We start from the raw sequence: 21,457 nt of genomic DNA on the forward strand, positions 1-21,457 counted from the left end.
GCCCAGTTCAGATTGCTATGTGCTGTAGCAGCGACCAGCGCAGCACCTTCCCTTTGCAAGTCAAAGGCCTGCAAGCAACTGGATCCTGCTGTCCTTCACCCTCTTACAACCCCGCCCAAGAGATGGCAAGGTCACCCCATGAATGACTCGAGGGCAGAGCACAGCTCAACAGGTCACACAGAGTAATTACACACGAGGAAGCAAGGAAAGACTCTTCTGATAGGCAGGGTTTCTTGGCAGGAGTTTGCTCACTGACATCTTCAGCATTGGACACATGCAAACTCACGTTGATAAACTAATGCTGGGAGGTACTGAGGTTTCTTGAAAGCACGTTTCTCCTAACCAAGGAATGATGATGCTAAAGGCTACACCTTCTGATACCAATGCTAACTAAATTGTTTGTGGGCTTAGGGCACAGCCACACCATCTCACAGATCCTTTTCTCAGATATAGACCACATTTTGATAGTCCCTGCCTCCTATTTCCACCCCACACTATCGCTCAGGTGACCCATACAACTACTGGTGAAACTGCATGGCAAACAGACCAGAGACCCTACCTGGATTAAAAGCAACTCTTCCCCTTACATCCCCTTGCAAGAAGGGGCAGGACTGAGTGGCCAGGAACGGGCTTGCAGGGGAAGGCAAGAATCTGTTTAAAACAGCTAAACCAGTTATCACGTGTAAAAGTGACATTTTTACAAACGACAATCAGTAAAACCGGATACCACTTAAATAACCCTAATTCTGACCGCGACAGTGATAGACCCAAACCACTGCCAGAAAGACTTGCTTACACGACTAAGGAAACGCTTCCAATGTAACGTTAAGCAAATGGGCTTTTAACGTATCTATTTAACAGCATTGAGGATACAACGATAAGAGAATAAATCAGCAAATTAACAGACATTTTATCCCATTAGGGGAGATGAAGAGCTTTAATTCCTCTCTGAATTTCCCAGTTACACTACTCTACTTTTACTTTGGTAAAGTAAAGTAAGTTTGGTTTTGCTCAGCAGGGGAGGGAAACAGGGCTACGTCTGCATTTCATTACAACCCTCCGCTCCCGAAACAGCGATGCAGTTTTACATCGTAAAACTGTGCAGGGTTGGAGCGGCCTCAGACCCTCCTCAGCCGCTCCAGAGCCAACGGGGGCAAACATCTGGGTTAAAATTGTGTGGCCTTTGTGGAGGGATTGGTGGGAAGAGAGCGTATTTGCTAAAAAGCGCGGTTGTGAGGAAATGGGAGCCCCTCCTGCCCAAATTCAGCCACCGGTGATTTGGAGCCTAAGGCAGGAGAGATGTGAAGGTTTAGTAATCGCAAACATGCGGATTTGGGGTCTTATAAAATATTTTTCCGCTGCTTCTCCGGCGCTCGGGCACCAGCCCCAAACCCCGCTTCTCCGCGCCGCCTCGGGGCTGGGTGGGCTCCGGCGGGGCCCAGGCCCCGTTGCCGGGGCAACCATGGGGCCCTGCTGCCAGGGCGACCGTGGGGGCGGCAGGGCCGCCACACGCACAAACACAAAAACCCCCAAAGCCCCCAAAACCTGCGCCCAGGGGAGAATCGAGCCTTGCATTCACTGCAGAACCAAACCAAAGGGCCGTCTAAAAAACAAAAACGCAAATTCGGATTCCTCCACAGGGCAGGGCTTTAGCTGGATGCACCCCCTCAGTACGGGCACTAGCTTGCTGTGCTTGCCAGGCTGCCAAATCCGGCACCTAAAAGGCAAGGAATAACCGAGGCCCAGCAGCAAAACGCCAAACACAGGCCTCTGTTCTCCCCGTTTTGGCGGGGGAGACAGCTTGGCCACGAGCATGGCAGCACCACTAGCCCACAGGGCCAACGAACAGGCTGCAACGTGTTTTTTGACCAGCACAGGCGAAACCGGGTAAGACACTTTACCCCTAAAGGCCTCTAGACTTATCTGTAAAACAGGGGCCATAACACAGACCTTGTTGGCAAAGCGATTCGAGGCACGCCGAGGAACGCAGTGAGGACAACCAGCGACCGCGCGTGACACGCTCTTCACCACAACCCCGTCCCGGCTATCGGAGTTCATAAAAAGGCCTAAAGCACGGCGAGATTAAATAAGCAGATCCGTTAGCAAAAAGGAGAAAGCATTCACCCTGCAGAGCACCGTTGCGGGCTGAGAGAAAGCAAAAGACACCAAAGAGAAACATAAGCCAACCTCGATGGCTCCAGCTGCAGCACCCATCCTAGCCCTTAAGCGGCCCCCATGGAGGGCGGCTCCGAGCTGCTTCGAGGAGAGCTGCAAGCAGGGGCTAGATCCTTAAAAAGTAAAAACACCACATTTAAGAAAGCTTTATTTACCTGTAACTCCACTGAGTATTTAAAAATTAATCAGGGCCTGTCTGGTTTTACAGCACAGGGCATTTTCTGCTACACCACCTGCCTTGCAAGCTCCTTACCACTTCACAGGCACCAGCCACTGGTTTCTCTCTCTCATCCCACAACAACCTTTCATGGCTTTTTGCTAACACGCTCCTCCGCTCCCTGGACACTAGTTACCTTTTCCTCTCATGCTGTCTAATAGGTTAACTTAATTAAACTCGGGGCAATTTTCCTGGCTGCGCTTAGCTTGAAGTTTGCAGCTTCTGAGAAAGGGCTAATGTGCCCAAAGGGTGGCCTGTTTTTTTCCAGCTCTATCAGTTTGGTCTAATAAAAGATATTTGCTCTTCCCACAAACTATCCCTCTCTGGAGCATGCTTGAAAGGAGAAAAGTGTCTGCCCGGCGAGGAACGTAGCTGGCGAGTTATTTCCCCTGACTGCCTCTGATGCCTTTGAAGGTTATTTACGTGCCCACAAAGACCTCTTTCTCCCTCCCAAACCAGCTACCTCCAGTGCTCAGAGCTACAGTCCTCAGTCTCCGAACTCGTAATCTGCTGCTGCAGCGATGGCTGCAATGGCCCTAACCCGTCGACGCAGGTGTGGTCCTGTGCCCCCAGGTGCCCAAAGCACCCAGTTTGACCCCAAATGGGAGCCTGGAAGGGCACAGCAGCAGGAAAGGGAGAAAGAGTTTGTTTAACTCCAACGCTCCTTCTGAAGATGACAAAACCTAAGCTAAAAAGCTCAATGTGCTTTGCAATAAGACAAACTGCTCCAATTCAACCCAAACTCTTTTTTTTTTAATAGCTCTCAGCCTACAAAGAGCAAGTGAAGCACAGTTTGCACAGTTTGAGGGATGAGGAAAACAAGGCATGGAAGAGTTGACAGAAACACTGTCTACAAGTGCAGGGATGTGGAGAGTTGGTCTATTCTCCAACCACAGAACTGGGGCAGTTTTCCTATCTTAACAGCCCCAGAAAAAACATGAATTGGGGTTAAGAAACACTGAATTGGGGACCAGACCACGACTGCCCAGCAGGACCCTCTTCTCTGTAAGCTACCTGCCTTGCCTTCTCCCAGCCCAGCCTACAGTCTGGGTACTCAACACAACCCTTGTGTCAAGGTAGTACTGTAAAAAAAAGTATCATCCTCCCATCTCCCACACATCAGATGACCTCTCTGCTGAAGCAAGAATCAGACTTTCTTGAGAAAAAAAAAAAATGAGACCCTTAAAACTTAAGGTTATACATACAAATGCTGAATGGAAGAGATTGAGTGCTCCACGTTTTTATCATCAGAAGCACATAGCACACACAGCATTTCATGACCAGAATTAAGAACACTCACGTTATTTTTAAACAACAAAATTAGGCAATAAAGGCTTTTTCTGCTACTTTTACTATGATGTAGTGTTTAACCACAGCAATTTTTAACCTCCATTGACTGTGGTCCCATTGGAGATGTGGAGATCTTAATAAGTTTCAAACCCATGCACTGCTGCCCAGCTATATTTTGTTCACATGATAGAGGCCACGGAGTCTTTCCAAAGCCACTTCCACATATGATCCATGGATCCATCCTACTCTTCTCACTATCTTCCTTTTCCATACAAAGAAAAAGTCCAATGTTTCAGTAAAAGTACAAAAGTTACACATCTGGGGTAAAGTACCCCAAGGCAATGCTGACTGGGAGTCCATGTGGCTTATCCAAGACCAAAGCATGAAGCAAAACCAGAACAATTCTGTCCCAAGTTCCTATACCATGTCCCGTTGTTTTTCCCTCAGACATTGCAGCCTTCTGTCCTACCCACATGAGAGATCTCCAAGTACTTCAAGACAGCAATAGAGCTCACAAGAGAACAGATACTAGCGTCAAGTAGACGTGGCCATGACTATGCCTACATGCTGTAAGAGGACATGGTGCCAAGGACTCTCACTCAGGCTGCTGCAAGTCGGCACATGCAGGGATATTGTCTTGGATCCACAATGGCAGCGCAATCTCTCTGCAGCCCTACGATGCCACCGCTACAGAGGGCTAATCCAAGCAGCCATGCATCGCATGGTGCAACCCAATGGGCATGTCAGAGGTGGAGCCCATGGAGAAGCCAGAAGTTCCCACTTCCCATCCTGTGGTCTTCATATGAGGTCATGAAACTTCACTGGAACATGTCCAGGAGTGAACAGTGCTACAGTGAAGTCTGAGACACTGAGCAGACTACAAATAGGATCCTAGGGAGAAAGGTAGACCTGGAAAGGACCTCAAGAGAGCACCTAATCCAACACATCTCCTCTGTGGTCTCCCAGAAAGGAAGCAATGAAATGACTTCAGATTTCCTGCTCTTCCCTTGAAAACGCTTCCCCTTCCCATTGCATAGAAAAGCAGCAAGCTCACACATAAAATGGGGGAAATTAAAGTAAAACACCAGAATTTAGCTAATTCTTCTGTGCATCAGCAAAACTGATGCAACGATCCTTTGATCAACAGACACCATTCAGTAACACTAATCGAGTCTATATGCCTTTGACTCAAAGCAGGATCAGCGCTATGAAGCACTGTTCTTCACCTCTAGGAATGGTCATTTTTGCAAGGGATCTGGTACAAAAACCCACAAAAATCCCCACAGAGAGTCCTACCAAGATGTTATCATGGCTTGGAAATCAATCGCTACAATAGACTAAAAAGTAAGATAGAAAATCCACCTGCACTGGGTTAAACATCAACAAAATATTTGATATGCTGCAGTTTCAGTGCTTCAGCAGATATACCCCATTTACCTGTCTCACCCCAACAGGCAAGCTAGAAACCGGGATCACACCATGGTCCTTTCTCAATGCAGCCTGGCAGATCTAAGCAGTTCCTACACAGGCAATGAAGCTATTTAACAACGAGCCATAGCAACGCTCTGAGCAATGACATTTGGGAAGGGGGCACGCACACACACAGGTGTAAGCAGAACTGTAGATCTGCACAACAGACCACCAGCTATTCAGCTTGTGTCCCCCAAAACCAGTCACACACTTGGAAAAGGGTGCTTATTTCACTATAGTGCCCACTGCAGTTACAGCTTTATCCAAACGCATCCATGTTATGCTTACAGCAGACAGCTCAGATGCTGCAGGAGGCCCAGCTGCACAGCCCAAGTATTCACCAGTTCCTGCACAGGATTTTGCAGCCTGCACTGGGCTCTGGCCTAGCAGCAGCATGCAAGATAGCTAGTTTGAAGGTAGCTTGAGCACTTTTCATCAGCTGCACTTGCTGCTGCAGAGACTCAACCCCTACAAGGCTCAAGTTCCCCTTCCAGCCAGAGACTCCAGTGCATTTTTAAAAAAAAATTAAAAAAGTCACCAAATCAACTGTCTGCTAAGAACTACACTGGAGTCACCAACTGTCTGCTAAGAACTACACTGGAGTCACCAACTCAGAGCAAGTGAGAACTTTCCTTCTTTAAAAGAAAAAAATTGTTTTGACAAAATAGTGGCTTTAAACCTTTGAGGTGAAAATTTCTCTAAAAAGTTGTGGGTTTTCCCACAAGGGATTTTTAAGTGAAACTTCTCATTCCTTCAGGTTTGGACTTCTTCCTCTCTTCCTTTTTGCTTTACTTCACTTAAAGTCAGCTCTTTCTCTCCCTTTTCCCAAAATATTTCTTTAGCTAATGGAGAAAGAACAGCAAACTAAAGAGATCTAAATCCAGGATAGGGGAATAATGCTTTTCTCCTATCCTCCTTCTTCTCATAAGGGAGGACAAACAGTGGCAATGGCTCAGCATTCCTCATTTTTTAATTCAAACCACCACCAAACTTTGCATCTCTTTCTTACCAAGGCTGGAGGATGACCCCTGAATTTATTGGGATTTTTAAAAAAAAAATAACAAAAAAAACCCCTAATTTCAACCAGCTCTGAAAAGTTTTTGATGAACTTGCATAAATGTTGCAAATGTGGAAGTGAAGTGTCCAGCTTCACTCAGGACTCCTCAGAGATCTCTGATTTCCTCCTCTTCTGGTAAAGGAAACAGGAACTGAAGCTCAATTAGGCTCCACATGTTAATCAGAGAGTGACACCCATGTGAGGCAGAATCTTGTCCTTCAACCGGCTGAGCTCTTTTTCAGCAAGGTTAATGAAAAGGAGCAGAAAACCCTATAGGTGCTAGGACAGCTAGTGGCTGGTAAATTGGCTTAGATTCCTTTTGGAAGTGTTTTTGTGCTCAATCCTCATTCTGCAAAGAGCTTTGCTGTACTAGAAACATGCCCATAAACGCATGAAACGCCTGCTGAATCCCAAACCTAGCCCCACGGCACCGCGCCTGTGCTGTTCTCACTAAGGCAGGTGTCCCCGTGAAGCTCTTCCCGCAGCAATTCCTGGAGGGCCAGGATGAGAAGACACCAGACAGTCCCTCCAGCTGTGTCCCAGATGTGTGATGGACAGATTGCAGGAATCTCAAGCAGGGCACAGCTGTTTTTCTGCAACTAATGTAGGATTTTGCAAGAGTAATGCAGGGAGCTCGATGGCCAACAGCATAAGCCCAAGGGCACTCAAGCCTCGCACTTACTGCCTGCAAGACACACCACCACCTATCTGGTTATTCATGGATTAAAATTGAGACAGTCCAGCACTTTCAAGTAGTCCCAATTTCTACCATAACAAAACTTTCTTTAGCAGCAGAGAAGATCAAGATTATTGTATACCTCCAGAGGTATAAGTAATCCCCACTTAACAAGAGTCTCCCTCGCCACTACAGGGCTTCTGATATACAACTGCTTTGTTATTCCAGCAGAAGAGGGCAAAAAGTGCAAGTAAACCAGATCACCATTTAGATAAGCAATATACGGGGGCTCTGTTTGACACTGAAGCATCCTTGGGAGAAGTGATACAGGGAATGGAAGATGCCCTGCTCAGAAATACAAGGCAGAGTTGGCAGAAGACTCCAGTTTCCCCCTAGAATGTGACCCACCAAACCACACTAAGAGAATTTGTCCAATTCTGTCACCACTGAAATAGAAAAACATTAGAAAACAATATAATATTTAACCAGAGCATAGCAGCAGCATCTCCCACTGTGTTGTCATGCTATGCAACCCCAAAATATGCAGGCTGTAGAGAATTAATTGCTTCAAGGGAATCCAGTTCTTACCCATCTTTCCATCTACATCAGGCCTCCATTCCACTGGTCCCAGACACTTGTACCTTATCCTCCACTCTCGAGCATCCACCCTGTAATAACAAACATACACGGAGTTTACACGTGAACATGGCAACTGGCATAAAGACTGAACAGGACCACCCTTCTCCCCCCCAAAAAAACCCCAAAAAGCAAAAAAACAAACAAAAAAACCCACCACACATTTCCCCACTACCACGTGGGCTGGGGAAAAAGAGGCCAGCCATTTCTCTCAGAATTGAGACCAGCAGTCCGACCTCCTATACACACCCCAAAAGTAACACAACAGCCCTGTATACAATCAACCCAGCACCCTTTTGTATGAACATATCTTGGGGTAATGAGCTTATACACGTGCCACAGGTCTCCTTTTGTAAGAGGAGAATAAAGAAAACTTACCTGTTTTAAGAATAAATGGGATTTACAGAGGGAAGCAACACTTGTGCATACAGAGGGAAGCATCAATGCTGTTATTACAATACAATCTTTAACACATTTCATTTTGCGGCAAGCCTATGGGGTGACGCTCGTTTGGAGACCAGACAGACGGGGGAATGGAAAGCCAGTCTCGGAGGCAGCCTGTATCAAAGTAAAGACCTAAATTTAGGCCTTCCAAATTCCAGCCAAGGTTCCTAAAGGCTGGAGCAGCCTTTCTCTGACTCTTATCTCCTTGTGGAAAAAAAAACAAATCTGGGCAGCTCTCGGCAGCAAACGCCACGTAAGTCCCTCGTGGCAGGCAGTGTTCCTACATCCCTTCCAGATACTTGGTCTGGGGCCACCACGTTACTCATGGCCCCCCTCTACCTCACCCAAAGCCAACGCAAAACAAGATTCAGTTTACCTGGGACACTGCATTTAGCCAAAGCTCAGTGCAAAAGGTTTTCTTTGCTCACTAAGAAATTTAGAAGATTATCCCAAACCGTAAGCCAGTCCCTGCTGCTACGTACACTAGTGGAAAACCTCCTTTTAGACTGAACAAAGGCAGAGCCTACCTCCAGACAGACACCCTTTAAATAGCAGTGCTACAGAAGTGGTCAGCAAAGACCAGGCCAGTTCAGCCGTCTGATAAGTACACAGGTTTTTTTGGCCATAAACATTAGTTCACGATAGCACAGCTGAACAGAGAGATCTCTCGGATACACTCTCAGCGCAAGCTTTGTAAAGTAAGACGCTCTTGCTCCGCAGTCGCTGCAGGCAGCTCTGCCCTGCAGTCAATGAGCGCGGCGCGTGCCAGGGCACACGCGCAAACGCTGGAGCATTACGTGCCACGTATTGTGCAGAAGCGGCACAAAAAGCCAATTCCAAAAGGTCCCAGCTCAGTCAAATCAGTCTAAAGAACAAACTTGAAACGCTGAAGCGAACCACAAATGATTGCAAGCACGGATTAAAGTTTTCAGCAGCTCCAGAGCCTTCGTGCTGGCAAGCAGGAGGATATTTATCCAACCTATTTTGAGAGAGACGAGCAGGAAGGGAAACCGATAAGCAAGCAGCACTGGCGGAGAAGTATATGTGCCATTAAGTGCGTTGTTCCTTTTGCTGCAGCAGCTTCCTCTCACAAGAGCACCATTTAACCCAAGAGCGTAAAGCTGTGGGGCGCTTGGCTCTTCTGCTTTAAGGGAATTGAGGCGGCAAGGAAGCAACTAACAGGCTGGAGAAGGTTTAAAATCTCATCTTGAAAGAGAAGTGGTTGATCTACACAAGAGAAAGCAGAAATCCACAAAAGCAGGGTAAAAACTCTGGTTGATTACAACAAGAAACAGGAAACAGCCTAAACCTTCACTGTTTTTGCTTTCAAAATTAATGTGACACTTCCAGCAATTAAGCTGTGCATAGAGGTTGCACGAAGGGCCACATGCAGATAGCCTAAATTTGACCCGAAATTCCTGGGCTAGCCTGGGTTAACTCTCCTATCAGAGTCAGGCTTTTTCTAATGACTCTCTGGAGACCTTTCAAAAACCTCTAATGACAAGGCAAAGGCACTAGGCAGAATTTAAGCAAGTGAAATATGGCCCTTGCTTGCGACAAATGCAGCCATGAACTTGGACATCTGTAGGCTGAAGCAGCCAGACACACACGCAACTGGTTACCAGTTTCGGGATCTGCACCTAGTCACAAAAGCACATGCCCAAAAGAACCATGCAACCGAACTCCAGAAATATAGGTGATCTTTCTCCTTCTGCAGAACGCTATTTCCCTCTTTTTTTGCCATCTCTGCCGTAGCAAACCCCCAAGATCTCATTGCTCAGCTCTCATCATCAAACTAGCCCCCACATACAGTGCAGAAAATCTCCACAAATAAACGAGAGAAAAAGGTTATTTTATTTTAGCAAGTTTCTTTTAAATCCTGAAGACAGCCAGCCTTCAAATTGGATCACGAACACTGGCGATTTCCGTGGCTTCCCAAAAATATATCCTAGCGGCTTCCTGTTACAGAAGGACAAATTCCTGTTTCTAGTACAAATTCTGCCCTTTTATCATCTCCCTTAAAAAAGGGAAAAGCCTGTTTCTACTCTGATGCACTTCAAAGCAGCATCTCCCACTCCTCCCACCGAGCTCCCTGGCCAGAGCTTTCAAGCGCTGTCAGGTCACAACGCAAGTATCCGATATAGGGTTCCCGCTTCCCCCGACAACGACTGGCAAAACCTGCCCCTGCCGTAAATCAGCAATAAATTACTGCCCTGGTAACCTCACCGTACAAATGTGTCCTACCAAACGACAAAAGCAAGAGCTCCGGGAAACGTGAGCCACCAGGGATGCTGCAGCAATTCAGTACTCGGATTTCAGGTTGGTGCAGCACATGCAAGAGGCTTGGGCTGCTCCTGCTTAGAGCCTGTCTGCCTAGGAAACTCCTGGAGGTTAGTGAAGCTACAGGAAACCCTGGTGTAGGTGCTCTCACGTGGAAAAAAGTAGCTTTGATTTGACCAAACTGAACTCACTTCTGTAGCCAAAGTAGCTCAACATCACGATGGCTACTTCAATGCAGAAGGGGTATCCACAGAGGGGCTACAGGCAAGCCTCCCACTTCAAAAATTAATTCCAAATCCTTCCTCGTTCTCCAAGGGTGGGAAGGGAATAGCCGAGACTGAGTTCAAGGAAGACAACAGCAAGGTACTGTCTAGCTAGATGTGACTCCAGGGTCTGTGCGTAGAGGGTGAGGAAAACAATACAGGGGAGCAGGGGATGGGGAAGAAGCAGCATCTCCCACTCCAGAGTATCATCCACAGGTTTCCACTGACTTATTCCAGCCTGGACATCACTTGCGCTGTGCTTTGAAGGTGCAGGGATACACCACCATTAAAAGAAAAGAAGCCACAGTTGCCCCTGAAATGTGGCTCAGCTGGAAAGCTACTCAAACTAGCGTTGCTAAAATTGGGACTTTCCTTGTTTTTTCAAGCAGCAGGGAACAACATGTTGGGCTTAGAGAGTTTAACAAGCAAGAGTCAAGCGGAAAAAATCTCTCCTTTTTAAGGGTTGACCACATTAACTTTCAGCAAGTTTCCGGGAGTCCTGCCAGGGTGCTGGAGTTTTGTATACTACGGAACTGTTAAAAATATTATTGTAAATGTTATTTTCAAAAAGCTTCAGAGGCCAGGGCTGGGGTAGTGTTAAAAACAACAGCAAAGCAAGTGAGATTGTTTTAACTGTGAGAATACAAACGTATGCATGCTGATAGCTCAGTCAAACAGCCTGCAGGCTTGGCTTGGCAAAGATGGGTTCAAATGCCAAAAAGAGTGGTTGAAATATTACAAGTTTGCTCTGATCATCTCAACCTCATCCTTATAGTTTTGTTCTAGAAATGACAGGACATTCGGTCCTGCGCACACAGGGGTACCCTGCACAAGGCATTCATACTCAGGAGCTACTCAAAAGAACAGATGAATTTTGGCTACACCTCAGAGCTGTAAGACCTTGCTCTCAGGGCAGTTTCTGCTCAGGTTATCCAAGGCACCCACCACAGCAGGGTGGTCAAAAAGTAGTCATTTAAGAATATGCACCTACGTCTGACCCACCAGGCCAGATCTGCAGGCTTAACTCACAAGTGGGCTTAAGGGGCAAATTGCATGAACCACGATGAAAAAAATAAAGCCATTTTGGAAGGCGCACTGATCAGGCTGCTGAGCAAGAGGTGATGTACATGCAACACTGCAGCTCACGTAAGGGGCAAGTTAGCCCTCCAAAAACTACATTGCATGAAAGCCAACAAGTAGTTCTATATGAATATGCATGAATTGAAGTTTTTTTCCCCGTTTATTGGCACACCACCCCAAAACTCATTAAAAAGTTTTTGTACAACCTCACAGTATGGTGTTGAGAGGAGAAAGACTCTATGCTTCTCTCTACAGGGCAAGATGGAGGATACCTTCGGTCAATAAGCGACCAAGCCAATGCAACTGGATTCAGACAATTCAGTTACGGCAAACCCAATGCACCATCTCGTGAGCCATCCTGTTGATTCCAGCATGCGTACATCAAATAAGGGCTTTAAATCCTGCATGACTGCTGGCTGTTAACTTCCACGACTACCCCTCATAACAGACACCGATATTTCAAAATCTCTCCCCTCCTAACCCCTATTCTTCCTACAAATTATTTTATAAATGAAAAGTTGCAGACAACACGTTTCAAGAAGTTATTTTTCAATCAGGTTTTTTTTTGTGGTTTTACAGTAATAATCTTGTCTTCTATCAAATTCAGTGGAATAGTCAGCAATTTACACTGGCATATACAATAGCTTTGATTTTGTGCTGCAATCACAAACTTCTGGAAATCCACAAAATCAGAAAACAATCGAAAGGGTTAGAAAGGACTCTCTCCTATCAGGAACAAACAGATAACGCAGCCCTATCAGGCTAAGGCTAACCTATTTTACATATATAGAAAAGGGAAGTCAAGCAAAGCAAACTTCCAGAGAACACACGTGGCCCCCCACCTGCATGGACTTTAACTTGCATCAAGGTTTACATAAGGAAAAACTGCATCCCCACTGTATTGGCATCTGTTACAGAGAAACTGCTTCTTCCAGCCACTAGCAGAGCTGAACCAAATTGCCAATATCCTGATTACACACTTAAGTCCAGCTCTTACAAAGATTCCCTCTAAAGAGCAGTTCCATTATCCAGTGTGCCTAAATGCAAGTTTTTAAATCAGGCACTGAAATGAAGAAGTCTAAAGGGCCCAGGCCCTCATCTCCTGCAAACTTACACATTCATCTCACTGAAGCCAACCAAGCTAGGATTATTTAAACGCACAGCCCTCTCTGCTGAGGATGAAGGTTTCCAGCCTGAGGAAACCACTGTTCTGCATCCTTTGCCCTTTCACAAAGCAAAATCCTGTCCTCAGATATTTCTTTGTTTTATAAGTGCACAAAAAATTAAACTCTGATGCAAGCTATAGCAACAGAAATCCTTTTCAGTTCCCTGAACATACCCCCTAAGCAGAGACAGCAAGGCAGAAGGAATATTTCTGGGTATATAAGATAAAAGCTAGGGCAGAGAAGCATTAAAATTTCTTCCATTGCAGTTTTTTGTGGCCTTTTTTATGTTTCAGCTCAAATGACAAGAGACTTTGGGGGGAAAAATTCAATCAAAAAAGTATTTTCAGAAAAGTGAAGTTTCAGGCCTCTTTATTCTATGCCCCTGGAAAAAAAAGAGGAAGAGGAAGGAGCAGAAACCAAAAAGGAGGAACAGATACAAAAACATTCAGATGAAGTATGTCCTCAGAAAAGCATTTATCTCAGGGTGAAATTTTTCCTGGCAAAAGCAACTTCCAGGCAGAAAGATGTCTATGCAGCACTGATTTCCCACTATGCGTCATCAAAAATGAAGCATCTCCATGAATGAAGTCCTACTCTAGGCGCTGCAAAGCCAATGCGGTGCAATGGAGAACCCAGCCTGAGAGCCAGCTTTTGCTCTGGGGACTGAGACACCAAATTCCTCCAAAGGTGAGGACAGCCAGGAACCAACATCTCTGTAGCTTTGATCTGTAAGGGCACCAAAATCATTGTAAACTTTATGACTGGTCCAATATACTCTAATGTGGAGCTTGTCAGTGATGGACCAAACTTTGGACCAGGAAGGAGGGAGGTCCATCCTGTTGCCCATGTTAGCAGCAAGACCTCGCAGCAGCTGGCACGGGCCATTTGGTGTCAGCAGTAGCTCTGCTCAGATGGTCCTCAGGGCTTTGAAGTCACTGTGCCACCTCCTGCGATTAGCCCACTTACTAACTGACCCACTTTCTCTCGTTTGCAACATCCCGCTGACAGCACACAGGCTAACTCCTGCATTTCCTACCATTTGTCCTACCAGCCTCCTGCCTCCTCGTGTACCACCATTTACCTTCAACCGCCCGCAATCAATAGTCCTTCTCGCAGCTTTCCCACTTCACAGCATCCTCTTTAACGAGCTCAGCTTCACCCCCCACAGCCATTTGGATTCGATTGATCAAAACACAACTTTCCGATCGACTGCAAAGGCAAGTCCAACAGACTTATTGACCATTTCCTGCTCAGCACCTCTCCAACCAGTTACAGGGTTATTCTATTTCTTCCTGCAGACAAGAAGCACAAGGCCCACAGCACGCATAGAGACCAGGACCCGAGGAACAGCCCTGGAGAGTGCCACAGAATTTGAGGTCCTTTTCTTGCTCAGGCCACTTCTGTCATCTAATTCTGAATTAACATTAGACCAAGTGAGGAAGCAAGGCTCAGGGAGTGCTTGGTGCTGTGTCTTCAGGCAATAGGACTGTGTTTCTGCATAGCCTCAGGTGACTGCTGCCTTCACAAGCTGCTGGTTTGTGTGTCCATCACCACATCACCATCAGAGGTTATGAAACAGAAACACGTGGGTCTGGTTTCGTTCTCCTCCTTGCCCTCTTGACCTGTAGTATCACATCAACTCAAGTACACTTGCCTTCGTATACGGCTGAATGAAAATAAGCCACAAACAGTGCAAGAACCAGGCTGGGCGGCATGCGGCCGTACACTCACACATCCCAACGGGCATGCAGAGCAGATAGGATTGCCTGGAGCACAAAGCCCTCAGGGCCTCCCAGGTCTGCCCTGCCATCACGTAACAGTGACCGCTGTTCCCATGCGAGGCAGCAGAGCACAGCTCTTGCCCTGTCTCTCCTTCATTCCTCGAGCCCTGAGCAGCAGAGCAATAACACTGCCTGCGCTTCTTTATGTGTGCACCAACAGAGTGCCAGGGAAGAAGTACATGGGGAGAGAAAAATAGGGAAAACTCAGATCTTTCCTCTAAATCCAGCTTGGAGCATTGCACAGCCTAGGGCTGGTCACAACAGCTCACCAATGCTGAGCACAGTCTGCAGAGGAGGCAGAACGATGAGTAATTTCCTTTCCTATAGCTTGCCAGCCCCGGTGCTGTGCAACAGAAAGTCACAGCCAGCAGAAGGTTGAGGGTCTTCAGCCATCTCAGAGGAAGTTTGACCCAAACACTTTCTGAAGGGAGAGGCCCATCACCCTCTGGACACCACAGACCAACCCCGAATTGTCAGCGCAGCCACACAACACCTCCGAGCCTGAGGACCATGAGAGCAGCAGTTGCTCAGCTGCTCCGAAACCAGGTCACTTACTAGGCACAGTGGGGAAACAGCCAACTACTTTTAGAAGAGAGTTCTGGAGAAATAGAGTTTTCTCAGTACAATTCAATATCGATTCCCACGGCCCTGTTACAGACAGACAGAGTTAATCTCCAGGATGGAAAGAAACATATGCCCGAATATCACAACAAAACACAGAAGCCTTTCCAGTTCTTCAGTTGCATTTCAATGGAAACCAGAAGGCTGTCATGATGGAAAGATTTTAGTCTTCTAATTAATCCTCCCTGCTGAGCATTTATTGCTGCTAATTGATGAGGAGAGGTGGTGTCCAGACAGCATTCGCAATTGCTTTTTACATCTTCAGACAGAGTTCTCTAAATTAAGTAATAAGGCAGATTTGCTCCCTGCATGCACTGTGTCCTGATCCAGCTCCCTCCTCCCTAGATGTCTGGCTGTGGAGAGGGAGGTGAAGCGCATCTCAGAGCTCATTTACAAGCACTGGAAGTTTTCCTGGAAAATGTCATCTGCAACACTGTCACTTCCACACAACATGCCAAGAGAAAGACCATCGCTGCCAGGGACATGGCCTGTACCACAAAACACCCAGCCCATATCTCCTGCAGATTTAGGGGGTAGCTTCTCCTGACTAAACAGAGCAATCAGCCAGCTCGGTGAAATCTCAATTCCTGCAGAAAATTACACAAAAAACACCACAGCGTCAGGAAACAGGTCATCAGGCCAAAGCACAGCCCCAGGAGCCGAGCACAGTGCCACCACCAGCAGAACACACCTCGCTGACGCAGTAGCCTGGTTGCACACCCGCACCACAGACCAGGCCTGGTTTCTAAGCCCAAATACTGATCTCACACCAGCATAAACCAGCAGACATCCGTGGAAGCAGCGAAGTTATCCAAAATGCAAAAACCAGCAGCCTCAATCCAAGAGGGCAGGTCAGCACATGTCCCAGTAGGAAGTTTCTGTTCCACTCCAGTCTTCCAGCCACGTTCAGCACGTGCTCCAATGCTTCCCTAAATCAGGGCCAATGCTTCCCTAAATCAGGGCCCAAGTGAGGACAGAATCAGGTCCTCTGCACTCAAAAGTCAGTCATTTCAATCCTGGGAGGTGCCAAGCGTTCTCAGCCACAAATTAAATCGGCGGGGGGTTAAAAAAAGTGTATTTATGAGGCCATGCTTTGGTTGCACATTCTAAGGAGTAATAAATGAAGAAGTGTTGATGGTCCCCAAGCTGCTGCCTGAAATTCCAGCACTGCTCCGCTTGTCATAGCGGCAGCATCTCCACCTGCACCTTTCTGAGACGTCCTCCAAGAGGCTTTACGCCCCACTGTCATAGATCCCAGCGTACCGAGGCCAGGCCAGCTGCGCAGATGTCTAGCTGGCTGACCTCTCCGTACCAAAAGGCTTCTCGTTTTCTTCTATTACGATTGGGTTTCGAACCACCTACTCCATCATAAGTATAAAGGCAAAATTAGCTTTTTCCTAGAACGTTTAAAAAAAGACAAGCTGACGCCTGCACAAAGCGAGTTCCAATAAGTCACCAGGAAAGCTCCAAGCATGCGAGGAATGTCGAGTTGAGGGCTTTCGGCTCTTTTACTATACAATCCTGTTGCTGCAAGTAACCGTGCATGGCAAGTCGAGTCTCACACACACACGAGTTCCTCACCTGCACAAGCTGCCTGCTAGTCCTACATAGTCTCTGGGTAAACTACTCCCTTCTGCCCTACAGCATATTCAGAAATATTCTCCAGGGAGAAAAACTACATGCCAGGAGGGAGGTGGACTAGATGATCTAATAGGACCTTTTCCATCTCTCAACTTCTGTGCTTAGTCACAGGATAAAAATCTCCCACGTTGTAAAGAAACGTGCCGGCTTTGCTTGCTCATTTAGGTCGGGAGAGCATTGCCCTCTGAAGACGTTTAGTTTTCCTGCTCTTATTTCACTCGTGCTAACAGGACTTGCCCAAGGAGAGTTAAGCAAAGAAGAACTCACATTTGCCTGGCTTTCAGCTTTGGTGAGCTCAAAGGCACCCAACCAAGTCACCCAATTCCTGTCCTAGAAGCCACAAGCAGCAGAGGGACCTCACTTCTGTGCTATCATAGTATTTGTACTTCTTTGAACATTTAGACCTGATCCTGTCCAGTGTGAAGAAGCACTCGGTATGCTTTTGCAGAAAGCAGGTTGGCGAGAGAAGAGACAGAAGCAGTTCCCCCATCAACCAGCCAGGGCTAGTCTTCTGAAACAGTTAAAAACCCAACTCAAAAAAAGAGGGTGGCAAGAGGAGAATCCAATGCAACTTGGATAACACAGCTTATATTGCAATTTGCATTGGCCTTGATCCATCAGCAAGGCCCTTTCTTAGTTTTAAATGCAAAAGTAGTGCAGTCAGGCAGAGAACAGCAATCCAGCAGATGTGCTATGCCACCACCTCCAAAACACGTTCAAGCAAAGCATGCACCAATTTGCAAGATTCCCACAAGAGACCACCCCAAACAACCCAAAGAGCAATTGAAAGCTTCAAGAAACTGCATCATGGAAAGAGAAAAAAAACCCTTATATTATGTAAAGAAAAATAAACACCCAAAACAAAGCCACGTACACAATCTGTATCTCCTCCTGCAACAGGGCAAAGGTCCACCAGCGGGGAAGCAACTTTTGTTCACTGGTCACAACACTGGAAAGGGGAGTCAGGAGATGGTTCTGCTTCTAATTCTATTTTTTTTCAGCTGCTGGACCACAGCATGACCCCCCCAAGCATTGCCCGTTCACACATAATTGGGTGCTTCTCATGAAGTATCCAGCTTCTGGAGTCACATGATTACATCAGAATCCCACTTCCTTTTTTTCTTTCTTTTTTCATCAAAAAAAGAAAAAACTTGTAGATGTCAAAGTTGAAGAAAGAAGCGTAAAAGCCATGAAGTCTAAAACGCTCAAATGAAAAAAAAAAGTGTAATATTTTAAATTTAATCACTAATTTTTTGGAGGAAGGAACGTGATGACACACTCTCTTTGCCCAATGCTATATGCCGGAAACCTTAGACTGGGGGGAATGACTTGGTGGGGGGTGTCACCATCCCCATCTGTAAGTTACAGATGAAAAAATCTGTCTCTTCTTGGCAATTCCTGCCTAGAAATTACAAGGCCCTTGCAGGTACCTGGGTGGTGGCCTCTCTGGCCAAGCCCAACTCATTGCACTACGCACTGGGGGGGTGAGATGAAGGCACAACAGGAAGAAGAAAAGAAAGCAGGGGGGGAAAATGAAAAAGAAAAATCCAGATCCAAAGGGAGGGATACATCATCGCCGATTTCAGCCGAATCCTCGAGCAAGCAGAGGTTGCTTTCTGCTAGCGGCGCAGCCAATGCCGGTATGGAGTCGGCTGTTCCAGCCCCGCAGGACGCGCTCGGGGCGGAATAAGGAAGCCTCGCCGTTCGCGCTGGCGAACTTTTCGGCATTTCTATCTTATCTCATCTCCGCGACTATAAGGAAGCGAGCCCAAACCTGCTCGGTAACGTCGCCGCCCGCTCGCGGGCCAGCACGGGCCAGCCGGTTACGCTTCTGCGTTCCTGTGGTTCCCGGGAGAGACCTGCTGCCCCTCCGCAGCCCCGGGCTAGATCTCGCCCGCTTCCCGGAGACGTAGCCGCAGCCGGAGCGCTAGCGGGGAGCACGCGCGCGACGAGAGGTCAGTCCGTGTCTATTAAATTCCTGGAGTCAGCTGACGCGGCTGCATGCGCCAGGTCTAACAAGCCTAGCCCTCGCTCCTGCCACCACCTGCAAAGCACAGGCGCGTTAAACCCAATGCTGTGCATATCTCCAACGATTGCCTTCTGCCTGCCAAGGCCTTCCCCTCTCTTCTCCCTGCCTGCTCTCGGGCACCTGCACAGGGTGGCTAAACTTGGGCAAGGAAGAGATGCTCCACCTCCATGCACCAGAGAAGAGGCAGCTCTTCTGCAGAGGTGGCTGCAGCCTGGTTGCAGAGGCTGTAGAGCACTTGGGGACCTTCTCCGTATCCGAAGTTACCACGCGGCTATTAGAGATGTGATTCTCCTGCAGCTAATGTCCATCTTGCACCTTTGGCCCCTCCAAATACTGCTCCTTTCAGATTAAACAGACATAAGCAGAAAGCAAATCAAGCATCTCAAAAGTCACACTGATCAGACACCAAATCCCCCTTGCTAACACCTTTCTGCATCACTATATGTCCAAAGAACCCTCTGCTTGAGCAAGCTTTAAAAACAACAAAAAGCCCTACAGACTTATAGATTTGTTTGCATAATTTTCCTCTGTGCCTCCTTCTCTTCCCCAGAAAGGATGTGCTCTGAAAGAAAAATGCCACCCATAATGTTTCTCTGCTTGTTTATTTAAGGGGAAAATGCAGTGTGCACTCCTCTGTAATGTTATTAGTTCTTCCCTCTGTAAGGCAAAACAAGAGAGACTCCAAAAACTAAACAGGCATGAAAGTCACAGGTCTTTTTTTCCCCCTTTTTAGATGAAGTTGGTATTTTATTCTAGGACAGCTCAAAAACCCAGATCACACATACAAAGAAACAAGTCTGGAAATCCCCTCCCTCCACCCCCACTGCTATTTGCTAAGGAAACCAGATGCTTAGACCTGGCCAAAAAATGATCTCAGCCATTCTTAAGAGAGCCTACAGTGCATTTTCATGAGTCATGGAAAGCAACAACTCGTTGCTTTGGTAATGCTAGGTAAGCAACCGCTCATCCATCCAGAACCACACTTTCAGGAGCAAGCCAAAGCGCAGACCGTTTCTCGAGAGGTTACATCAGAGACGGGCCCAAAATAGAGCCTCGCAGCGAGATTAGCTCTCAGCAGGTTGCACAGGACATGCCACAAGAGTGGGATTTACCAGCCTGGATTCTCCACAGGCCTGATCCCAGCAGCAGGGATGTCTCCTGACACCCCACAGCCCAGCCGAGGCTCTCGGCAAGCAAAGACAGATGCTACAAGTGGCCAGCCACAGGAGTCTGTGGTGACTGTTACACACATACATGACTATGCACACATGCACACGTGCACACACCCACGTGGAAAGCATACTTAGGTTTCATGAATCCCTGACCAAAATATTTGCTCTTCTCATTTCTCAAGGACTGTGAGCTAATTAAAAGGATGCAACCATGAGGCTAAGCACAACACCACTGTGCACCAACACCTCAAGACTCATGCAATAAATGCACAGGCGATTTATCCAAGCACTGCAAAGGGAAAGCCAGTCCATCTCCAACTCTTAATAAATAAATAGATTTCCCCACCATACCCACCAGCGTCTGGGTAAGGGAGGCTGGTGCAGAGGCATCAAAGACCCTTGGTGACACTCCTGAACATGGCCACGAGCACAGTAGCAGCTGGTGATGCAGCCCTGGACCCTTGAACCACATCTATGGTAACTGTCCATCAACACCCAGGGCTGAGTTTTTCAGAAATCCAGCCCAAGACATGTTGGGGAGGTGGGAGGTTCCTCCTGTAGGAAAGACTGACGCTTTCCATCACATCCAGTTAGCTTGGAGGCTCTTGCATTCTTCCACAGCCACCTCACACCTTTGTCACCTCTCGACAAGTCCTCCCAGCAAATGCACAGCCACCTCTGCCTGAGAGACTCCTGCAGAGACAAGACACTGAACCGGACCTCCCTGGCAAGGCACGCCGCAAGAGGCATGCTGGCTTCCCGCATGACAACAAGCTGGGTACAGAAGGTCTCGCTCCTTCTTTTGAAGTCTCCAACCTCCTTGGTGGTCCAGGATGAAAAGTGCAGTTTATTACACCGCCTCCCCAGGACAGCAGTACTTGCTTTCTGAAAGGGAAGTTCTTCTGTGCAAGATTTACTAGACGCAGACCAAGACTGAAACAAGCTCATTTCCAGCCTTCCCTCAAGAGATGAAGACGGTTGCCCTTTTCAGCACCTTTCACACCACATCCAGAAGCCAATCATTTGATCCTGTCTCCTCCCACACAAATCGCAAATAAAAATACACGTCTTCACTCTGTACCATCACATCTGGAAGGTGAGCAGATGTGCACCTGATGTTAGCAAGTCACTGAAATACTGCAGTGATTAAGTATCTTCTCTCTTTTTCTTGAGTCATCAGCCAGGTAACACAGTGAAGGAGACACAGGCATTGTGTGGGGCTCTTCAACATCTCCGCGCTATGAGGACAGCATTAGGGAAAGCCCCAGCAAGCAAAGCATTTTGTCTCCCCATCCCAAACAAAAATAAGCAGGAGTACACATAGTTCTTCAAATCCTTCACACTTCAGCCAAGCAAGGTGAGGCCAAGCCGGTCTTTAGACAGAGACTTTCATCATTCAGTTATGTAGAAAACAACACAGCTGTACTTTCTTCGGAGCCACCCAGGACTCAAGTCAGCA

General features: G+C 47.2%; 1 protein-coding gene across 4 annotated transcripts in view; it reads right to left on the minus strand.

The window, feature by feature from the left end:
• The window catches only part of LOC112981158 (mitogen-activated protein kinase kinase kinase 3-like), a 77,228-nt gene that overhangs the window by 48,667 nt on the left and 7,104 nt on the right, over positions 1-21,457 (minus strand). For 3 of the 4 annotated variants that reach the window (XM_064505698.1, XM_064505697.1, XM_064505695.1), the window contains exon 2: positions 7,474-7,553. In XM_064505698.1, coding sequence (XP_064361768.1) covers positions 7,474-7,485 — 12 coding nt within the window. In that variant the 5' untranslated portion in view covers positions 7,486-7,553. Of the gene's footprint in view, positions 1-7,473; positions 7,554-18,571; positions 18,591-21,457 lie in introns of those variants that run through there. The other variant, XM_064505696.1, reaches the window with a different exon arrangement.

This window comes from Dromaius novaehollandiae, chromosome 2 (genome assembly GCF_036370855.1).
Source record: "Dromaius novaehollandiae isolate bDroNov1 chromosome 2, bDroNov1.hap1, whole genome shotgun sequence".
Lineage (NCBI taxonomy): Eukaryota > Metazoa > Chordata > Aves > Casuariiformes > Dromaiidae > Dromaius > Dromaius novaehollandiae.